Raw genomic sequence first — 20,304 nt, forward strand, 5'->3', positions numbered from 1 at the left:
TCCTCTTGGTTAAGGACTCATTTCATATATTAGAAGTGTAAACGTTATATAATATTTATTTATTTATTGGGGGAAGTTATAGTTTATCTCAGTGGGATTTCAATTTACCCAATATAAATTTGACATAAACTACCATAGGATAAATTATAGGGATTTTTACAAATCACACCCTACATTTTGCCTATTTTGTGATTCGCACCCCGTCTTTGGGGATTTTATAACGTGACCCTTTCTTTTTATAGTAATGTTCATATAACACCCTGAGTTAACTTAACCTAACTATAATCAAACAGAACGATACCAGAAAGAGAATATTCTGTTATAATCTATTATATAATTTATAATATTCCTAAATTACTCTTGTACTCATCTCTAATTTTATTCATAACTTAAACCTCTATAATTTATTATCTCATAGCTCCCTAAACCATAAAGAACATCCCTAAATGCCAAGCTGATCTCAAAGCTTCAAACCCCAAGCAGTAGCTCCCCAAACACCAAGCCATCGGAGTTGAAGGAGCTTGTAGTCCGAAGATTGCAGCTTGGAATTAGAGCTTCCCAAAGCCTACATCACCAAAACACCAAGCAGTCGAAGGTTGAAGGAGGTTGCCTTCCGAAGTTGCCCAAACGACAAGAACTTCTCCAAGCCTACATCACTCCTCCTAAGTTGCAAGACTTAGGTACCAACTCTACACCGGTTAGTTTCTGTAATCATTTTTGATTGAATGCCATTTTGGGGTTTTAGGGTTTAAAGACAACTCAACCCCATTTTGGGATTTTAGGGTTTAAAGATGATTAAAACAATGAGAAGTTAATATTTCATCTTCTGGAGTTAAATTTTGGTTTGTTAAAATTCTTATAGATTTGTTTGACTACAATGAGCTCAAGCATGGGATCATCAACTGGGCCCAATTGGAATGACATGGATTATATGTTCAATTGTCCTTGTGGCAGAGGAAATTGCAACGTAAGAATATCTATGACGCAGAAGAATAAAAATAGAAGGTTCTATTGCTGCCCTGGAAGAAAGGTATCATCAGTTTGCAAAACCCTTGTTAAATTTCATTGACATAAATATGATAGAATAATAATGTCAATTTTACTTGAATTTGCAGGATGACAAGTGTGACTTTTTTGCATGGTGTGATGATATCAATTTTCGTCCCATAGATCTCAAATACCAACTATACACAATTGAACTTAAATTGGAGTTAATGGAAAAAAAGATTGGGAAGATCTATAAGACTCTTTGGTTGGGAATTATTGTGATGTTAATTTTTGTATCACTCTATTTGAAGTGATTCAAAACTAGCATATTTGTAATATTTTAAGAAATTCCCAATATTTTATCATTTTGTTGTAGTTCAGTTGGAAACTTGTGAGTTATGTTATCTAAAGTTCAATTGACAATTTATGGAATCAAACTTGCTATGTTGTTTGAAGTTTAACTGTATACTTCTAAATTTCATTTTCTTCAGAAAATGAGTCAGAGTGTGTCCCAAATATTGACAAAGTTGATATGAGGACACTCGACAAGAGGGAAGTCTTCAAAGGTTTTGAGTGACTATATGTCTGTTTAGAATAAGAAGCTTCTGTCTCTCTTTCACCTGAATCAGATGATTACCCTATAGAAAATTTTGAATCCTCAGAACATGCAAATATGCCTAACTCATACATCACTAACAAGGTTCAAAACTAACTCTTACAATCATTCACAGAAAAAGATGCCCAAAATGTGAAAAAGTTTAATTCCATAAATTCTCAACTATAAACCATAATAGCTGAGCATAATATCCTTGAAACTTATATCCCAAACACCATAATAACACACCAAATTTATATCCCAAGCACCATAATAGCACACCATAATATCCTTGATTTACTCATCTCATACATTAGAACACATCTAAAATAGAATAACATACTTGAAACTTAAAAAATAATCTGACAGCACATCATAATTTAACACAAATTCATTATAACCATGAAAATATCATAATACATCACATAGGTGATAATAGAAAATACATCACAGTAGGCCATAACAAAATAGACCAAAAATGGCTCTATAGGCGATGTTAGATTCCAATGTACAAAAAATGGCTTTGTAGGCCATGACAAAATAGATAAAAAGATAACCATCAAAGCATCCATACTTGAAACCTGCAAATGATAAAAACATATGTTATTAGGCAGGTCAAAGATTTCAATGTATATATGAAATACACAATATATGCTAAAATTACCTATTGTGTACTGCTTGCAAATTGGTGCATAGATCTAGTAATACATCTCTTCCATCCTCTCCCTCTACCACTTACTTCACCCCTCCCTCTACCACTTGCTTCACCCCTCCCTCTACCACTTACTTCACCCCTCCCTCGACTTCTTTCTCTTACATTTGAAGTAGAAGGTGCTCCAACAGATGCACTCTCTCCTATTGGCTCCTTGCAACTTCTTCTATTGTGCCCTCGCTCTCCACATCGTCCACAAACTTTGGTGGGTCTCATTAGTCTAGATGGCAATAACTCTTCATTCGGGCCCCTAATCCTCTTTTTTCTAGGTCTCCCTCTAGGTCGATTTCTTTGTGGAGCAAAAACATCTAGACCAACCTCAGGGTCTTTCCATAACTTTTTATCCGGAAGTGGTGCTATACTTGCTGCATATGTAGCTCGATACTTCTCAATAGTGAAGTAATCATCTATATAATCAGATACATTTCGACGAATTGATAAGATGAAAGCTGCAGCGTGAACACAAGGAAATCCATATATTTGCCATCTTCCACATGAACAATAACGTGTATCCAACCTAATAGTGCACCTATCATCTTTGCCTTGCACTTCTGCCTCCTCGTTAACCGATCTATACACCACACCAACATTTGCAGCCTCTTTGCAAACCCATTGAATATATTTACTGATGGTAGGTGTGTATTTGCCTTGCCAACTTTGTGCATGCCTTCTACGTTGCTCCATCCGAGTCATCATCTTTTGTCGAATACAATCTATCAAGTCAACATATGGTCGAGCTCTATCTTCCAAGATATATCTATTAAAGGATTCAGCCCCACAGTTAGTGTAATAGTGCACTTTAGCTGTAGTACCATACACACTTCTTGTCCAACCCTGCGTTTATGGACAAACTAGTCAAAAGTGAAACAGTAATCAAAAACATTCTCTAGCAGTAAGTAGTTATATTCTTTAACAATAAAAGATGAAATAGTAAAGTGTAGATAATAATTACCTTTTCATTCTGTGCTCTGACCCATTCTCTAGCAGGTTTGGACAATTCCTCTAGTAATTTCATCTCATCTTCCCATTTTGAGTGAATGTATGCTTTGGCAGCCCCACACATATATTTTTTGTATTGCTTTCCAGGAAATTTTCTTTTAAAATTCTCATAAAAGTGTTTAAAGCACACCCTATGTTCAGCTCTTCGAAACACCTCAACAACTGCAGCATCCAGACCCTTTTGCCTATCTGACATTAAGGTTAGATTTTCTAATTCTCCAATGGCCTCTCTAATGTTGTCCAAAAACCACTTCCATGTATATCCTGTCTCAATATTGACGACAGCAAATGCTAGTGGAAAAATCCCATAATTTGCATCCCAAGCTGTTGCTGCAAGAAGATCACCAAGATATTTCCCTTTCAAATGACAGCCATCCAATCCTAAATATGGCCTACAACCAGCAAAAAAACCATCGCTGCATGCTTTGAAACAAACAAAAAATCTGTTGAATGTATTGTCTTCTGGGTTTATATCTAACTTAATTACACTCCCAGGATTTTTCTCTTCAAGCTCTCTATAAAGAGAAGGGAAAAACTGAAAGGATCTATCCACATTTCCATAAAGCTTTTCAAATGCCAATTCTCTTCCTCTCCATACCCGAGCATAATGTAGTTGTACATGATGTGCCTCCTTGATTCTTGCACAAATAGCTTTGATTGTAAGGTTAGGTTCCAATCTTATCCAGTCAATTATTTTGTTGCATATCCAATTAGATGTAGCCATTTTATTCCCATAAACATTAGCAGCCTCACATGTGTGTTCACCTTTTACTGTTTTTACTTGTATAAGTGGGCCACCTTGTACTTTTGATGCATGCAACCTCCAACTACAATCAGGCTTAGCACATCTAACTGTTACCATATGTTTCTCATTATGGATATAACGTGTTTCAAAATGGTTACATATTGCATAATCCCGGAGAGCATCTCTAAACATATACACATTATCATATAAATTACCAACTGCCATGGAAAATTTCTGCTTCTCTGTTTCATATGTGTGAATCCTAAAATTCTCCATATCTTCGGATGAGCTATCATCTTCATCTTCATTTATATCTTCATGCAGGTCCTCTTCCACAATGCCATCAGAAGACTCTTCTATAATATCATCTGCTATATCGATATTCACTATCAAAGAGATCACCCACATTAGTATCTCTAGGATAACCCCCAGCATCATCATAACAGTAAGGCTGCTCACTTTGCTGTCTATTATTACTAGCAGAAGGATTATGTTCCTCATTAGCTACAACATACATGTCAACAAACTTTTGAGCTTCACATTCATCAATCATGTTGAGTACATCATAATCTGTTGACAGAGTGACATAAGTTTCTTTTTCTCCATATCTTTTATAGCAAATGTGCATGCCATACTTATACTCTAACTTTGACTCAGTCTCAATATGTTCATACAAATCCTTGAAATTAGAGTAGTCTCGTTCCATTACAAAGTTAAGTTGCCTCCCATTCACATATTTCGATAGCAATGTTTGTTGATTTGCCCTCCATATACCTCCATAATGAAGTCTTACATCAATAAAACTACTTTCCATCTACAATACAACCATAAGAACACATATCATTAGGAACCCATCACATAAGAATACATAACTCTAAAACCCATTACACCGAGAAAACCTAAAAAAAAATACATAACAACATGGGGAACCTTACTTTAAAATCCATCGTAACATAAATTCTTAACATAAATACACTAATAGAAAATGTAATAGAAATTTATTACTGAAAAATATAAAAAAATTCTTAATAAAAATCTCTCAATCTCTCTCCACAAACCATAATAGAAATCAGTAGAAAATGTAACAAAAGACAAAAGAAACAAAATTGAAAAAGATTAAAGTTAAGATAATAAACCTTAATTGTTTGCATGCAACTATATTCCTCAACAAAGGGAATCTTAGCTTGTGTAGAGAATACGGGGAGGGAGATGAAATCTTGACTTTGTTGCTTGCGACCTCAAAAACAGGGAGGGGATGGAGAAAATTTGGGAAAAGATTAAGAAAAATAGGGTTTGGAGAGAGGAGAAAATGGGTGAAGCTTCTGAGGCTTTTACGTCGCAGATATTTTGGGGATTACTGTGGGAAAGTGGGGTTTGTTATTTTAATTGTGTGGGGTAGGGTTTAGTTTAAAAAAGAGGATTTAGATTTCGTGGGGTAGGGTTTAAGTTTGGGGAAAAGGATTTTGTGGGGTAGGTTTCGTTCTGAGAGAGGATTGTGAGGATTTGGGTTAGGTGATGATTTCTTAAGGGTATTTTAGTAATTTTTGAACTAGAGTCACATAAACCATATAACATGGTTAATGTCAGTTAGCTAAAATAACGTTAGGGTGTTAAATGAATATTATAGGAAAAATGAGGGGTCGCGTTATAAAATCCCCAAAGACGGGGTGCGAATCACAAAATAGGCAAAATGTAGGGTGTTATTTGTAAAAATCCCTAAATTATAATATAGATAGCCTTTTTCAAGTGAAAAATGAAGTACAGTTTTTCTTCGAGTTATTTGGTATCGAAACCAGGGTTATTTTCAGTTTCTCATGCACTTGAGACTTTTTTTTTTTTTTAATTTTACCCTTTCTGTTATTTAGTGCCTCATTAAATAAGCATTGACGGGACATTAAATCTTCTTCATCTTCTATTTCATATATTGCTGCTAATTCTTCTTCTTTTTCTACTGCTCCTTTTTTCTATCTCTTAATCATTTCTTTTTTTTATATAAGCATCACTCTTTAATTAATTAAATAAGAGACTAATTAGAGATAGTTTAAACTGTAAATTTTTGTCAAAATTTCAAACTTAAACTACGAATTTTATACTTAGACTATGAATTCTTCTTTCCGCTATAGATATATTTCGAATCTGAAGAAACTTTGAATAAAAAAGTTCTAAATCATGATGTCATAGATTTTATCCAATTGGTTTCATAATTTTTGGACTTCAAATGATTATCTTGTCAATATTTTTTTTAAACTGTGCATAATTAAAATTTCGTAGTTTAAGTACGAAATTTGTACTTAAAGTATGAATTTCAAACTTAAACTATGAAATTTTAATTTTGCATAATTTTAACAAAATATTCAAAAGATATGCCTCTAACATCCAAAAAATATGAAACTAATTCGACAAAATCCGTGACATCATGATCTAGAACTTTTATATTTGGAGTTTCTTTATATTTTAAATTTATCTACAGTAAAATAAAGAATTTGACAAAAATTTGTAGTTTATGAAAACTATCTTTAATTAGTTTTTTACTATATTAGTTAAAGAGTGATTAGAGAGACTTGTATAGAAAAAATATCTTTTATTAGTCACTTTCGTAAATATAATAACACCTTTCACTGATTTTTAACGACTTTCATAATTTTCTTTTATATTGCAAAATTTATATATTTCACCATTACAATTTACAAATAAACAAATTAGAGATAGTTTAAATAAATAAAAACTCCTTAATCAATGTTTCAAAAATATAACTTAATCTAATATTACAAATAAATTACAATATATACTAAAAAATCTATAAATTATTGTTAGAATTTCATACTTAAACTATGAATTTTATACTTAAATTATGAATTTGTCATTCTGCTGTAAATATATTTTCAATCTGAAAAAACTCCAGATAAAAAAGTTCTAGATCATGATGTCATACATTTTGTCCAATCGATTTCATAATTTTTGGACTTCAAATGATTATCTTGTAAATACTTTTTCAAAACTGTTCACAGTTGAAATTTTGTAGTTTAAGTATGAAATTTTGTAGTTCAAATTCTACATAATTTCAGAGCATCTGATATCCAAAAAATATGAAACTAATTGGATAAAATCCGTGATATCATGATTTAGAATTTTTGTATTTGGAGTTTTTTCATATTTGAAATTTATCTACAGTGAAACAAAGAATTTGACAAAAAATTTATAGTTTAAGTATGAAATTCGTAGTTTAAATACGAAATTTATAGTTTAAGTATGAAAATCTGACAAAAACTCATAGTTTAAACTATCTCTAATTAGTTTCTTACTGTATTAATTAAAAAGTGATTAGAGATACTTATATAGAAAAAATATCTCTAATTAATCACTTTTGTGCATATATTTAGAGAGACTTGTATGAATTTATTTAAGTATGAAATTTGTAGTTTAAATATGAAATTTGTAGTTTATGTATAAAATTTATAGTTTAAGTATAAAATTCTGATAATAATTCACAGTTTTTTAAAAAAGTTCTATAACTTTGTGAAAGCATATAAAAAAGACAATGAAAGTTGTTATTATATTTGTGAAAATTATTAATATATTTTCTTTTTCTTATTATTGTTTTTTTTTCTATACAAGTTTATCTATTCTCTCTTTAATTAATAAAGTAAGATTAATCAGATATAATGGTGAGATAATTATGATTAATTAAATAACCAAAAATATGACTCTACATGATTATTATTTATTTTTATATAAATTGTAATTGTAAAGTATGTAAATTCTATAATATATAGAAAATAATAATAAATTTTGTTAAAAATCAATGAAAGTTGTTATTATATTTGCAAAAGTTGTTCATATGTTTTTTACTTTTCTTCTACTTCTTTTTCTGTTATTGTTTATTCTTCTTTTTCTATCCCTTAATTATTCTTTCTTTTTTTCTATATAATTTTATCTAATCACTCTTTAATTAATAAAATAAGGGATTAATTGGAGATAGTGGTAAGATAATTATAATTAGTTAAATAACCAAAAGCATAGCTCTGTATGATTACTATTTGTTTTCATATAAATTATAATTGTGAAATATGTAAATTCTATAATGTATAGAAATAATAATAAAAGTTGTTAAAAATAAAAGAAAGTTGTTATTGTATTTACGAAAGTTATTAATATATATTTTTCTTCTTCTACTTCTTATTTCTACTATTGCTTCTTCTTCTTCTATGCCTTAATTATTCTATTTTTTCCTATACATATCTCTCTAATTGCTCTTTTATTAATAAAATAAGAGATTAATCAGATAAAGTGGTAAAAATTTACATTTCGTTATTTTTTAACAACTTTTATTTTTTTTTCTAGTACATACTTCGTTGTCTTTAATTTTAATGGTGACGTAGATTAAGAAAAAGCAACAATAGAAAATAATAATAAGAAGAAATATATTTAATAAAGTAAAAGAATAATTAGAAATAGTGGTGAGAATTTATATTTTGTTGTTTTTTAACAACTTTCGTTATTTTTTCTATATATATATTGTTGTCTTTTAATAATTTCAGTGGTGAATTAGATTAAGAAAAATGAGCAACAACAGAAAATAATAAGAAGAAGAAAAATATTAACAACTTTCGTAAATGTAATAACAACTTTCGCAAAACAACTTTCGTTATTTTTTCTATACGCTTTCTATACAAGTCTCTATTACTCATTCTCTTTTTTTTTTTCTATACAAGTCTAATCATTCTTTAATTAAATAAGTAAGAGATTAATTAGAGATAGTGGTAAAATTTACATTTCATTGTCTTTTAACAATTTTTATTTTTTTCTATACATATTTAACAACTTTTATTTTTTCCCATACATATTTCGTTGTCTTTTAACAACTTCAGTGGTGAAGTAGAAAGAGCGATTAGAGACTTGTATAAGAAGAAGATTAGAAATTAGAGAGCAATTAGAGATTGTATAAAAAAAGATTAAGAGATAAAAAAGGAGCTAATAAAAAAAAAAGACAATGAAGAAGAAGAAAAATAATAATAATTACCAGCAGCATATAAAGTAGAAGATGAAGAAAATGAAGAAAAAGATAAGTATGAATCATTTCTCTCAGTCTTATAATGTCCCGTCAATATTTAATGAGATATTAAATGACATAAAGGGCAAAGTTGAAAGAAAAAATAAGAAAAAAGCCTCAAGTGCGAGGAAAACTAAAATTGACCCTGCCTCACCAAATAAAAAATCAAATGGATTTTCAGTGCAAATAACCCTTTTTCTTTCTAATAAATAAGCTAAATAGAAAAAGTCTAAGCATAACAAAATATAATGGGGAATTCGCACACAAAAAAAAAAAAAAACACTTGATTTTTGCTTTTGTGAGCCACATCGATTTCTTAATTCCTTTTGCGTTGGAGGCTTAAATTCTTTTTTCCTTCCAACTTCAACCTTTATGTACTTGAGTATCTCATTAAATGTCAAGCAAAGAAAAAATATTCTTCTTCTTCTTCTTCTTCTTCTTCTTCTTCTTCTTCTTCTTCTATTATTCTAATTTAGGATGTCTTCATCATCTTATCTCACCCTCGTTCATATATTATATTATGAAGATTTTATTTGACTATAATGGTGTTATTATTTTGGATGATAAGAAGTGATTTTTCACTATGAGGGCGATATTATTGTCCATAGAAGTATAAGTAGACAATGCATCTTGTTAGAGTTAAAGTTGAAGTTCTCTAAAGTAATGTGAATCCTTCTAGGTCAGTTTAAAATCAATTTGAAGTACCTATTACCTTCAAACAACCACGATATATTTGTTGATATCTTTAAAAATAGTGATGTTGTAGACATGTATGATCTGTCGAGCTATACAAATGTTCAGAACAAAAAAATAGAAAGATTTATTAGAGTGAGTTAACATATTATATTCTTAGTCTATAATTACATTGGACATATGCAGCAAAATTATTTTGCTAACTTATAATGAAAGTTATTATTGATTGACATATTTTATACATTAATGACGAAATTTGTAATTTAGCTATGAATTTCATAATTTAACTATAGTTTTCGTTAAGGAAAGATGAAGTTCTTTAATATTTGACATAAGTGGGAAAAATGTAATTATTTTATGTACTTCCATTATTGACTAAGAATAATTATTCTTATTTTAAAATAATTCAGGTGCAAAATTCGATGAATAAGAAGCCTATTATTTCACATGCTTCAAATCCTTATAATATTAACTTAAATAATTCAGGGGCAAGATGCTCATCTTATCTCAATGATTTTGTTGATAAGTCCTTGATCTAAATGGAAAATATGTATCTAAAAGTGAGATTGATTTTTCTATACGTGATCCTCATAATATTGTCACAACAAATATTATTGATTCCCATAACAACAATGACAAACCTAATGGCAATCTTGGTGAAGAATTTTCTGTCATTGATTCTATTGATTTGTCTTTAAATAATATAACAAATCTAAATCTTTAAGAAGAATTCACTATCTTTGATTTTATTGATCTATCTCTAACTAATAAAAATGATGCGCTGACAAACTTTTACATCCAACTTTATTGTGATCATGAGCAAAATTCAAGTAATTTGCTTATAAGATATCCATGTCAGCTGATTGGGTACACGAACTTGCTTTACAAAATAATAATACTAATGACTATGTAGAATTTTATGTACAATATTAAGAAACTTCTAAAGTTAAAGTGACACAATATACCACCTCACATAATCTATTTATAGGGTAGATGTTTTGAAACTCATTAGAGTTTGGAAAAGCATTGAATCATTTGCTGTCAGTCAACTGTAGATATGAATTAAAAGCCTTGTTAGAACTAACTAGCAGAAGATAATTGCCTAATGTAGTTAAGAGGAATACCCATGAAAGATAAAGGCTATAAATATTACTAGGTGTTGATACATTTAGGATAAAATACTTCATCGAACAACACGTATGTAGTAGAGGTATATTTGAGAGGGATTATAATTAATGTACAAATTTATTCATACATTATGAAATGCATGAGTAGGTGTTGAAGAGTATTGAAGTATATACATGGAAAATGGTTCAAGTTGACATGTAGAAAAAATTTGGTATTTCAATAGATTATCATAAGGCATATTACGCTAACCAAAAGACAATAGAAGAGATCCGTGATAGCTATGAGGAATGTTACAAGTGGATATAAGGCTATCACTGTGAGCTTAAAAAGAGAGATTCTAATACTATAACAAAATTGCAATGGGATGACTATAGACGTTTTAAGCGTGTATTATTCATTCAAATCACATTTGCAACCATTGTTCAATATTAACGATACTTTCTTAACTGGCAAGTATAGAGGTTGCTTACTTGTTGCAACTAGTTTGGATGCCAACAGTCAAAGCATTTTGTGTGGCTGAATCTAGAAACGCACTGAATCATAAACTTGGTTTTTGTATCATCTTTGGGTATCAATTAAATTTTTTGAGTGAATGATGATATTATCGGATTAGCAAAATGGACTGATTCATGCAATGGAGTGATAAACACCCCTCCAATTAATGATCTGAAGGTGTCTATTTCTCCCACAATTTGTACGAGTCCTACAATAACCTTGGATATAAGATTTGATTTCTGAGGTGAAAGTTAGGTCCACTGCAAATTTTCAAGGTTAATGAGGTCCTTTCGATTCAATGGTTAGATCGACTAACAATTTTAGGGGATTGATAGATTTGGGATGTAGAACAAATTTATCAAAATGGATGGTGGACAAGGTGGCCGAAGTTACAGGATGGTCTGGTTAGAGCGGTAGGTGCTCTTGGAGATTTGCGTTCAAATGCCCAATTCTGAGAATGATATTATTGACTGTTGGAACATTTATTTCTCCACAAAAAACTATAAATTAATCTAAATCTGAATTATATCAGTCCATCTTGTTTTCCTCACCTTGTCCTCAAGGTGTGACGTCGAAAAATTAATCCATAATCTTAGACTTGAGCTCCCATATGGCAATGTCGGATGGTTTGCCCAACCATTTGACTAAGATTTCAGTCTTCATCCTTGATCCATGTCGCCTCCTAGTCATGCCAATACTCGAATTGATTCATTGAAATAAAGTTCATCTTCTGGTTTGGGTAGAACCAATCCCCCTAGTTGGTCCAATTTAATCCTTGAGTTCAACAAGGAAACATAGAACACTGGGTGCATTCGAGTCCCATCTGGTAGCTCCAACTTGTAAGCAATTGGTCCAACTCATTCTATAAGCCGAAACATACCAAAGATTTAAACGATAAGTTTTGGTTTTGAAATGCACATAAAGTGACTTGACAATAGGTTGATCTCACACAAATATCATACATATCACCCTCATTGAATTCCTTCTCGTGAAGATGTTGGTCATAGATATGCTTCATATGGTTCTAGGCTACCTTCATATGAACCTGCAATCAGTGAAGAATGTCATCGCAATCCATCAATGCCAAATTGACTTTTGTCCTCTTAGTAGAAGTCGCCAGATCGTATCCACACAAAATAGGTGTTGTGCGCCCATACACTGTCAAATCGTAGTAGCCCAATTTCAATCAGCGTCTTAGACAATCTCCTATGAAGCATCAAAGGTACTTCTCAATCTATTTGCTTATCGATTTGCGGATGATATCTATTTGCTTATCGGTTTGCTTATCTCCTAATTCACCATATCTATTTGCTTATTGATTTGCGAATGATATGCCAAACTCAAGTCCAAATGGGTGCCTTATTGTAACACCCCAAAAAATTATATTTAAAAAAAAAAAAAACCCTCTGACTGACGCACGTGCCGAGCACGTGCGTCAGCTTGTCAGCCTGCCACCCTGTTGTCCCTTTTCTTCTTCTTCTTCCCTTCCTTTGTCTTGCACGCCATCCTCCCCCCATCTCCCTCAACTCTTCTTTCCCTCACCGCAGCCCTTCCGTTCTCCTCTCTCTCCCTCGTGGTTGCCGCCAGCCGCCGAGCTCGCCGACCCCCCCCCCCCCCCTCCGATAAGCTTTCCTTCCCCTCCTTCCTTTCTCCCATTTTCCTTCCCCTCCTCGGCCTCGTGCTGTGCTGGACCCATGCCGCCGCCGTCCCCGCGCTGCGCCGCCGGCGTCGTGCCGCGCCGCCGCAGCCCCGCAGCCTCGTGGGCTCTTCTCTCCGCCTCACCCTCCTTCCATCGGGAGTGGAAGGAGATGGGGTGGAGGGGTGGGGGTTTAACCCCCACCCATTTCCCCCTTAGTGGGCTGCAGTGGTCTGCAGCCCACTAATCTGTTGGGGTGGGCTGCAGACCGTAGCCCACCAAGGCCCTATTGCTTTGTGGGTTGGGTTTGGGCCTATCCATTGTCTCTAGCCTAGCCCATTTGGGGCCAATTGGACCCTATAACCCTGTTTATCATTTTCACCTGATTTGATTAGTCTGATCCTTAATTTTGAGATAACATAAGATTACTAGGATACCATTGACTCGTACCAAACATAAATGTGCTAATAAGATAATTAATTCTATTAGTTCGCTAATGGCTTACTTACGTGAATTAATAGGATTTATACCGCATGAGGAGGATTTTGGGCTTCCGGAGGAGCTGACTAGCTGACGAGTTTTACTATACCGTGGAGACCCCCCAGGTGAGTAGAGTTATACAAATCTAGAATAACATAATTACAGTCATTATACCTGTCATGACACTATAGGAAATGTCGGTATTAATGCATGCAGTTGGTACTCCCTGTTATATCTTTTGCATATGTAGTTATTTATAACCTGTTCATCATGGTATTATGAGAATATTAATGTGACATCAATATTAGTATGATAATGCTTTACATGTGTCCTGTATGGTATACCATTGCATAGATGTATGATTGCTGTGAATATGGAATATAATGATCATGATGACTATAACATGCTTTATACGCGCATAAACACTGCACCACTTCCACCTATCATTAGTAGTCGAATTCTGACTAGGCAGTACCCCTACTCACTCAGCCCAGGGTTAAGGGTAGAGTGTATCATATATGTCTATACTATTAGCGGCCTACACCTGAGGTTGGGAAGCCTGTGTGGCATTCAGGTAGTTATACTGCATAGTTAGGACTAGATTATGATGATAGAAGAATATGATTGTGAGGCGGGGACATAACTCTAGCGGTACCTGACGACGCAGGGTTAGGGCGTCTGTTGATGGGCCGAGGGCTCCCGATTCTCCCGCCGAGGGCGGTGATGATTTAGAGAGAGTGAGATATGGGCTTACGACCGGGGTCCTGAGTCTGATGGCCACAGACAATCGGTCACATGTAGTGTCGCCATACACGTGTAGGTGACATTACCGCTAGATGTGTATATATCCCCCCTCGATGTATGAGATGATGGATGATTGTTTCTTAAGAGTATTTACCCTGTGTGATGAATAGCTCGGTGAGCGATGATAAGTATGATTATTACTTTGGTAGACATGAGATGACTAAACTGCTATTTTATTGCTATGCATAACATGTAAAACCTATGATTGAGATGTGTACAAATAAGAGACTGTCTCAAGCTTTATATCTGTGTGAACCTATCATAATATGTTTAGGAACTAGCATGTTCCAAGATAGTGATTGGTAATCTTTATCAATTGCATTTACTTAGTAAATTGTGGTAAGTCATTTCAATAAGCATGTCGTTATCGTTAGCAAATATAGGCATACATTGGATATACACATGTGATGTCATTATTTTAGATTGTATGGATCCTACTCGCTGGGCTGTAAGCTCACCACCTCGTGGTGGTATTATTTTCAGAGCTAGGGTACGCAGGTGCGGGTAGCGAGGAGTAGCTACTTTTCCTTTTTAGTAGATTTGTTAGTTGTGTTAAGCCCCTGCGAGGGCGTGATGATGATGTTGTATTTTGGACTTTAGCATTGTATTTTGGATGTATATTTGGGAGGCTTGTTGCGGCCTGTGAAACTTGTATCCGGACTCCATTAGTTGAGTTATTTATGGTGAAATTGTGCTGTTGTGTGCCTTGTGAAATCCTTGTACTGACAGGTCATGTGATGCACCACGTGGGAGGATTTACCCACGCAGTTTACACGTGTATTTGGAGGTTTGGGTGTTTCACTTATAATCTGAAATATTCGGTCCAAAATGTACTAACGAAGACTCGGTCACAATCTAGAACTATCGTGTGAGGCATTCCATAGAGTTTCATGACATTTTGGACGAAGCGTTCGTCTAGTCTTGGTGGAGAAAGGATGCACAAATGTTGAAAAGTTGGCATATTTGTTTAAGCTGTCCACCACAACAAAGATCACCAAATACCTCGCATTAGTATCAAGCCCTCTATGAAGTCCATAGAGATGTCCTACCAAATACGGTCTGGCATGGCAAAGGTTGAAGGAGTCCAGCTGGCTTCATTGTCTTTGTCTTCCCTAGTTGGTAGTCTTGCATGCCTTCACATATTCTTTGACGTATTTCTTCATTCCAGACCAAGTGAAACTTTAAGAGATCCTCTTGTAGGTTCTTAGGACAATCTTAATGACCCACCTCTAAAGCATTGTGGAAGTGCTCCAATAACCTGGATTGCAACAACGGTCAAGTAGAAGGCCATCTTGATCGTCCAAGTCAAGATGGCTCTCCTAATCATCTTTGATTTCCTACAACAACCCTCTAACACATGGGTTAGTGATACTTGCCCTCCTCAGTTTCTTAGGAAGGAAAAGGATGGCATGAAAATGGCCGCAAACTTCACTCCAATCGGTTGGCGTGATAAGGCATCTGTCAACCTTATAACTCATAGTTTTACTCTAAGAGTTTTGTCACCATCGCTACTATGCCAATGTGTGTATCCTGCCTTATAAAATATGGAAGACTCTTTTGATACAACTAGAGTTGGATTAAGTTGTATCGAAAAAATAAATCTATTTTAGAAGAAAATAAGGTTTTTTGTCGGGGGGCATTCGAACGCTTGGGATCGTGTTCGAACGCACTACGCAGACGCCTACACACATTCGCGAAAATAAAAAATGAGATTTGTGCGTTCAAACGATCTCGGGCCCATTCGAATGCCTACACATGTTTAGAAAGATAGAGAATTGGAATTTCATATTTGAATGGCCTTAAGCGTGTTCGAACGTGCTGCGGCAAGAACACTTTGCTTTTAGGGCTTATTTCTATTGTTTGAGTACAAGGGGTAGCTTTTAAATATTGTGGAGTGCACCCTAGTTGGGTTATGTTATGAAATCTATCTTCTTCTCCTATCTCTCTCCCTCTCTCTCTTTCTCTTCTTCTTCTCTTCTTGCCCTAACTTCTTATCGCCCCCTAGCCTACATTGGTTAGATTCTTCTCCTCGTCTGTCGTAGCCCTACTTCTTCTAGTAGCGACCTTTTCTTTCCTTTTGTCCTATCCCCTTCTCTAGTCGCAAATATCCCTATCCACATATCATCTCCTTCCACCCCTTTCATCACCATCAAGAACTCCCTTTAATCCAAATATCCAATCTATCCCTCATCAGTCCGATTCATAACAATGGTATCACCAAGCGTTGGACAATGGATGCCAACTCAGAACCAGACCCAAACACTCCGGCCGCCGTGGGCAGCAATAGCGAAGCTAGCACTAATGCCATGCCAAGTGCACCTCTTTCCATGCCGCTCAATCCTAATGTGGCAGCGATGATTTAGCAAATGATGGATGAATAACAAAGGATAATGGACCACCAGCAATGAATGTAAGGAGCCCTTGTACAGTCCCTACACGAGGAGATTCATATGACATCACATGGAGGGCTGACACCAGAAGAACCCATCGTAACTACACCAATGACTAATCAAACTCCGCCGACGACGGGAGTTTTCCTAAGGCAGACAGACGCATTACTGCCCAACCCTCTTAAACCAAGGATACCTTACTCGGCCTCACCAGAAGTGAACCATTGCATAGATAGAGGAAGAAATGAACACCATTAGGGTAGGGGCAAACTGGGAGTAGCGTGGCCATATGATGATGAACATGTGATTGCTTGTGAGGAAGAGGAAAGGAGACGTCGTGGACCAAAGATTCACATCCTTCATTCGCTAGCAATGAGGATGGATCCTCTAATGGACAATGGATGCAAAATGGCCTCCGTGGATGATTCGCTCAACTAAAATTTCCAAAGTTTAATGGAGGTAATCCTATTGATTGGTTTTTTCGTGCCGAACAATATTTTCATGTCATGACACATCGGAAGAAGCAAAGGTACCTATTGCGAGCTTTTATCTGGAAGATGTGGCTTTATGTTGGTACCAATCATTTCAGCGGAGGGAGTCGCGACCGACCCGAGCAAGGTGGCGTGCATGCTCAATAGGACACAATTGAGGACAGTATGAGAAGTATGTGGTTTCCTTAGTTTAACAGGCTACTACCGTAGGTTTGTGGCCAACTATGGAAAGATTGCAGCACCACTGATAGCCTTGCTGAAGAAGGATGCCTTTGAATGGACTGATGTAACAACGAAGGTATTCGAGGAGCTAAAGATAGCAATGGTGGCCGCACCAATATTGGCACTACCTGACTTCACCAAGCAATTCATGATCGAGTGCGATGCGTTGGGAGCTAGCATAGGAGCTGTATTGATGTAGAACGGGAGGCTCATTGCTTACCTTAGCAAAGTATTGATCAGAAGGTCATAGTAGCTATCCACCTATGAGTAGGAGATGCTCGCTATCTTGCATGCTGTGATGAGGTAGAGACCATATTTAATTGGGAGGCGATTTGTGATCCGGACAGATTAGCGAAGCTTACCTTATTTTATGGGGCAATAGATTCACATACCCGTGCAATAGAGGTGAGTCACCAAACTATTAGGATATGACTACGATCTGCAAGACAAGAAAGGAGCGAAGAACAAGGCAGCGGATGCACTATCTTGACAACCCCAATCGGACGAACTGGTGGCCCTGTCTATGCCTATCTTTCCTTTCTTAGATGTCATACCAGCCGTAGGAGCTACTGATCCAAATATCTTGAGAATCTTGTAGTAGGATGAGTCATCCTAGAATGGTGAGTCGAGGCGGATTGCTATTAGACCATGGGCGCATTCGGATACCTACAGACGTAGGCCTGTGACGAAGAGTGATGGAACATTTTCATTCCATCCTTAAGGTAGGACTTGAGGGACTCCTACAAACTCACAAGAGACTACTATAAAGTTGTACGTGGCCGGGAGTATGACAGGAGCTAAGAGCGTTTGTACGTGCTTACGAGGTATGCCAAGAGGCAAAGATCGATTCATTGAGGCTAGTCGGACTACTCTAGTCATTGCTTGTGCCAAAGAGGATTTGGGAGGACATCTTTATAGACTTTATTGAGGGCTTACCTTCTGTGAGGGGGTACTTGGTCATATTTGTTGTGGTAAATAGGCTAAGTAAGTATGTTCACTTCTCAGCCCTAAAGCACCCATATTCAGCAAGGATGGTGGCAGAGGTGTTCATGCGCGATATTGCCAAACTTCACGGCATGCCATGTTCGATTGTGTCTGACCAAGACCGAGTCTTCATTAATGACTTTTGGACTGAGTACTTCGCACTCCAGGGCACTCAATTGAACCTCAGTTCAGCCTATCACCCACAAACAGATGGCTAAACTAAGGTGATGAACCAAGGCATAGAGCTAATACCTACGGTGCTCTGTGGACAAGAAACCGAGGAGATGGCTCGACTACTTATCATAGGCGGAGTGGTCCTCTAATACTGCATTTCATAGCACCATCGAGATGACACTATTCGAGGCAGTGTATGGTAGACCACCACCTATCTTGAGGACATACGACCCCGAGACATCAGCAATGAGGACGGAAATAGAGATGGAGCTAGCAAATCGGGATGTAGTTCTACAGAGGCTACGAGAGCACATGACAACGACCCAAAATGGCATGAAACAAGTGTATGATCGTCGACATCGGGAGTTGGAATTTGAGGTCGGGGACCTTATATTCGTGCAAGCTTAGCCATATCAGTAAGTTACCCTACATCCTGTACGCAATCCCAAGTTAGCGCATCGGTATTTTGGATCGTTTCGCATATTGGAGCGAGTGGGACCTATTGTGTATAGATTGGAGTTGTTGGAGAGATCTCAAGTTTATCTCGTGTTCCATATATCACTACTACGGGCAAGAGTAAGGGCGGATCAGGTAGTGAGCACACAAATACCCGATCCGGTGGAGGAGATACAGGCATATGAGCTAGTGCGTGTATTGGCGAGACAGAGGTGTCGTCGTGAAGGTCGACTAGAGATTGAGATCTTGGTGGAGTGGCTCGGACGACATTCCGACGAGGCGACATGGGAGTCTGAGGAGGACATCATGGAACACTTTTCAAACTTCTCACCTTAAGGTCAAGGTGACGAAAGTGTGGTGGATTAATACAACTAGAGCTGGATCAAGTTGTATCAGAAGAATAAATTTGTTTTGAAAGAAAATAAGGCTTTTTTCGAGGGGCGTTCGAATGTCTAGGATCGCGTTCCAACACATTATGCGAATATCTGCACGCGTTTGCAAAAATGGAGAACGGAATTTGTGTGTTCGAATAGTCTCGAACACGTTCAAATGCACTACGGCGAGAACACTTTGTTTTTAGGGCTTATTTCTGTTGTTTGAGTCCAATGGGTAGCCTTTAAATATTGTGGAGTGCACCCTAGTTGGGTTATGTTATAAAATCTATCTTCTTCTCCTATCTCTCTCCCCCCCTCTCTCTCTTTCTCTTCTTCTCTTCTTGCCTTAACTTCTTATCGCCCCCTAGCCTATATTGGTTAGATCTTTCTCCTTATCTATTGCGGCCCTACTTCTTATAGGAGCAATCTCTTCTTTTCCTTTATCCTATCCCCTTCTCTAGTCGCAAATATCCCTATCCATATTTCATCTCCTTCCACCCCTTCCATCACTATCAAGAACTCTCTTCAATCCAAATATCCAATATATCCCTTATCAGTCCGGTTCGTAACATCCTTTGATTGGTGTGGATGATGAAACACCGCCTGATCAAATATGTTCTTCATTTAGTCACGATGTGCAATATCACCATCTCCCTTTCATAGTTTGAGAGTTGCTGCGATCTCTTGAACAATGCTTTGCTCAAAAAGGCTATAGGTCTACCCATTTGCATTAGAACAACAACTACTCCCTAAAATATCCATTCGATAATAAAATCCTTGGTGAAATCTGATAGCGTCGAAATCGGTGTCGTAGTCATAACAACCTTCAATTATTCAAATGCCCCCTTAGCCTTAATGGTCCACACAAATAAATCCTTCCTCAAAAGGG

The 20,304-nt window shown here is 35.9% G+C and overlaps 1 protein-coding gene across 1 annotated transcript; it reads right to left on the reverse strand.

The window, feature by feature from the left end:
* Window positions 1-460: 460 nt before the first annotated feature.
* On the reverse strand, window positions 461-16,653 carry LOC140762189 (uncharacterized). The gene is made up of 6 exons (XM_073099822.1): window positions 16,543-16,653; window positions 4,516-4,852; window positions 3,247-4,424; window positions 2,322-3,128; window positions 2,140-2,163; window positions 461-565 (listed from the first exon to the last, which is right to left on the reverse strand). The coding sequence occupies exons 1-6, from the start codon at window positions 16,651-16,653 to the stop codon at window positions 461-463; spliced, it is 2,562 nt and encodes an 853-aa protein (XP_072955923.1).
* Between the last annotated feature and the right edge of the window lie 3,651 nt (window positions 16,654-20,304).

This window comes from Typha angustifolia, chromosome 7 (genome assembly GCF_048772165.1).
Source record: "Typha angustifolia cultivar Huaian chromosome 7, ASM4877216v1, whole genome shotgun sequence".
Lineage (NCBI taxonomy): Eukaryota > Viridiplantae > Streptophyta > Magnoliopsida > Poales > Typhaceae > Typha > Typha angustifolia.

Coding starts and splice junctions, on each gene's coding strand:
- LOC140762189 (XM_073099822.1), bottom strand. CDS start 16,653: ATGGAAAGAGGTGCACTTGGCATGGCATTAGTGCTAGCTTCGCTATTG. Junction 4,853..16,542: donor CATCCATTGTCCAACGCTTG/GTGATACCATTG, acceptor GTTGTATTGTAG/ATGGAAAGTAGTTTTATTGA. Junction 4,425..4,515: donor GGAACATAATCCTTCTGCTA/GTAATAATAGAC, acceptor TCTCTTTGATAG/TGAATATCGATATAGCAGAT.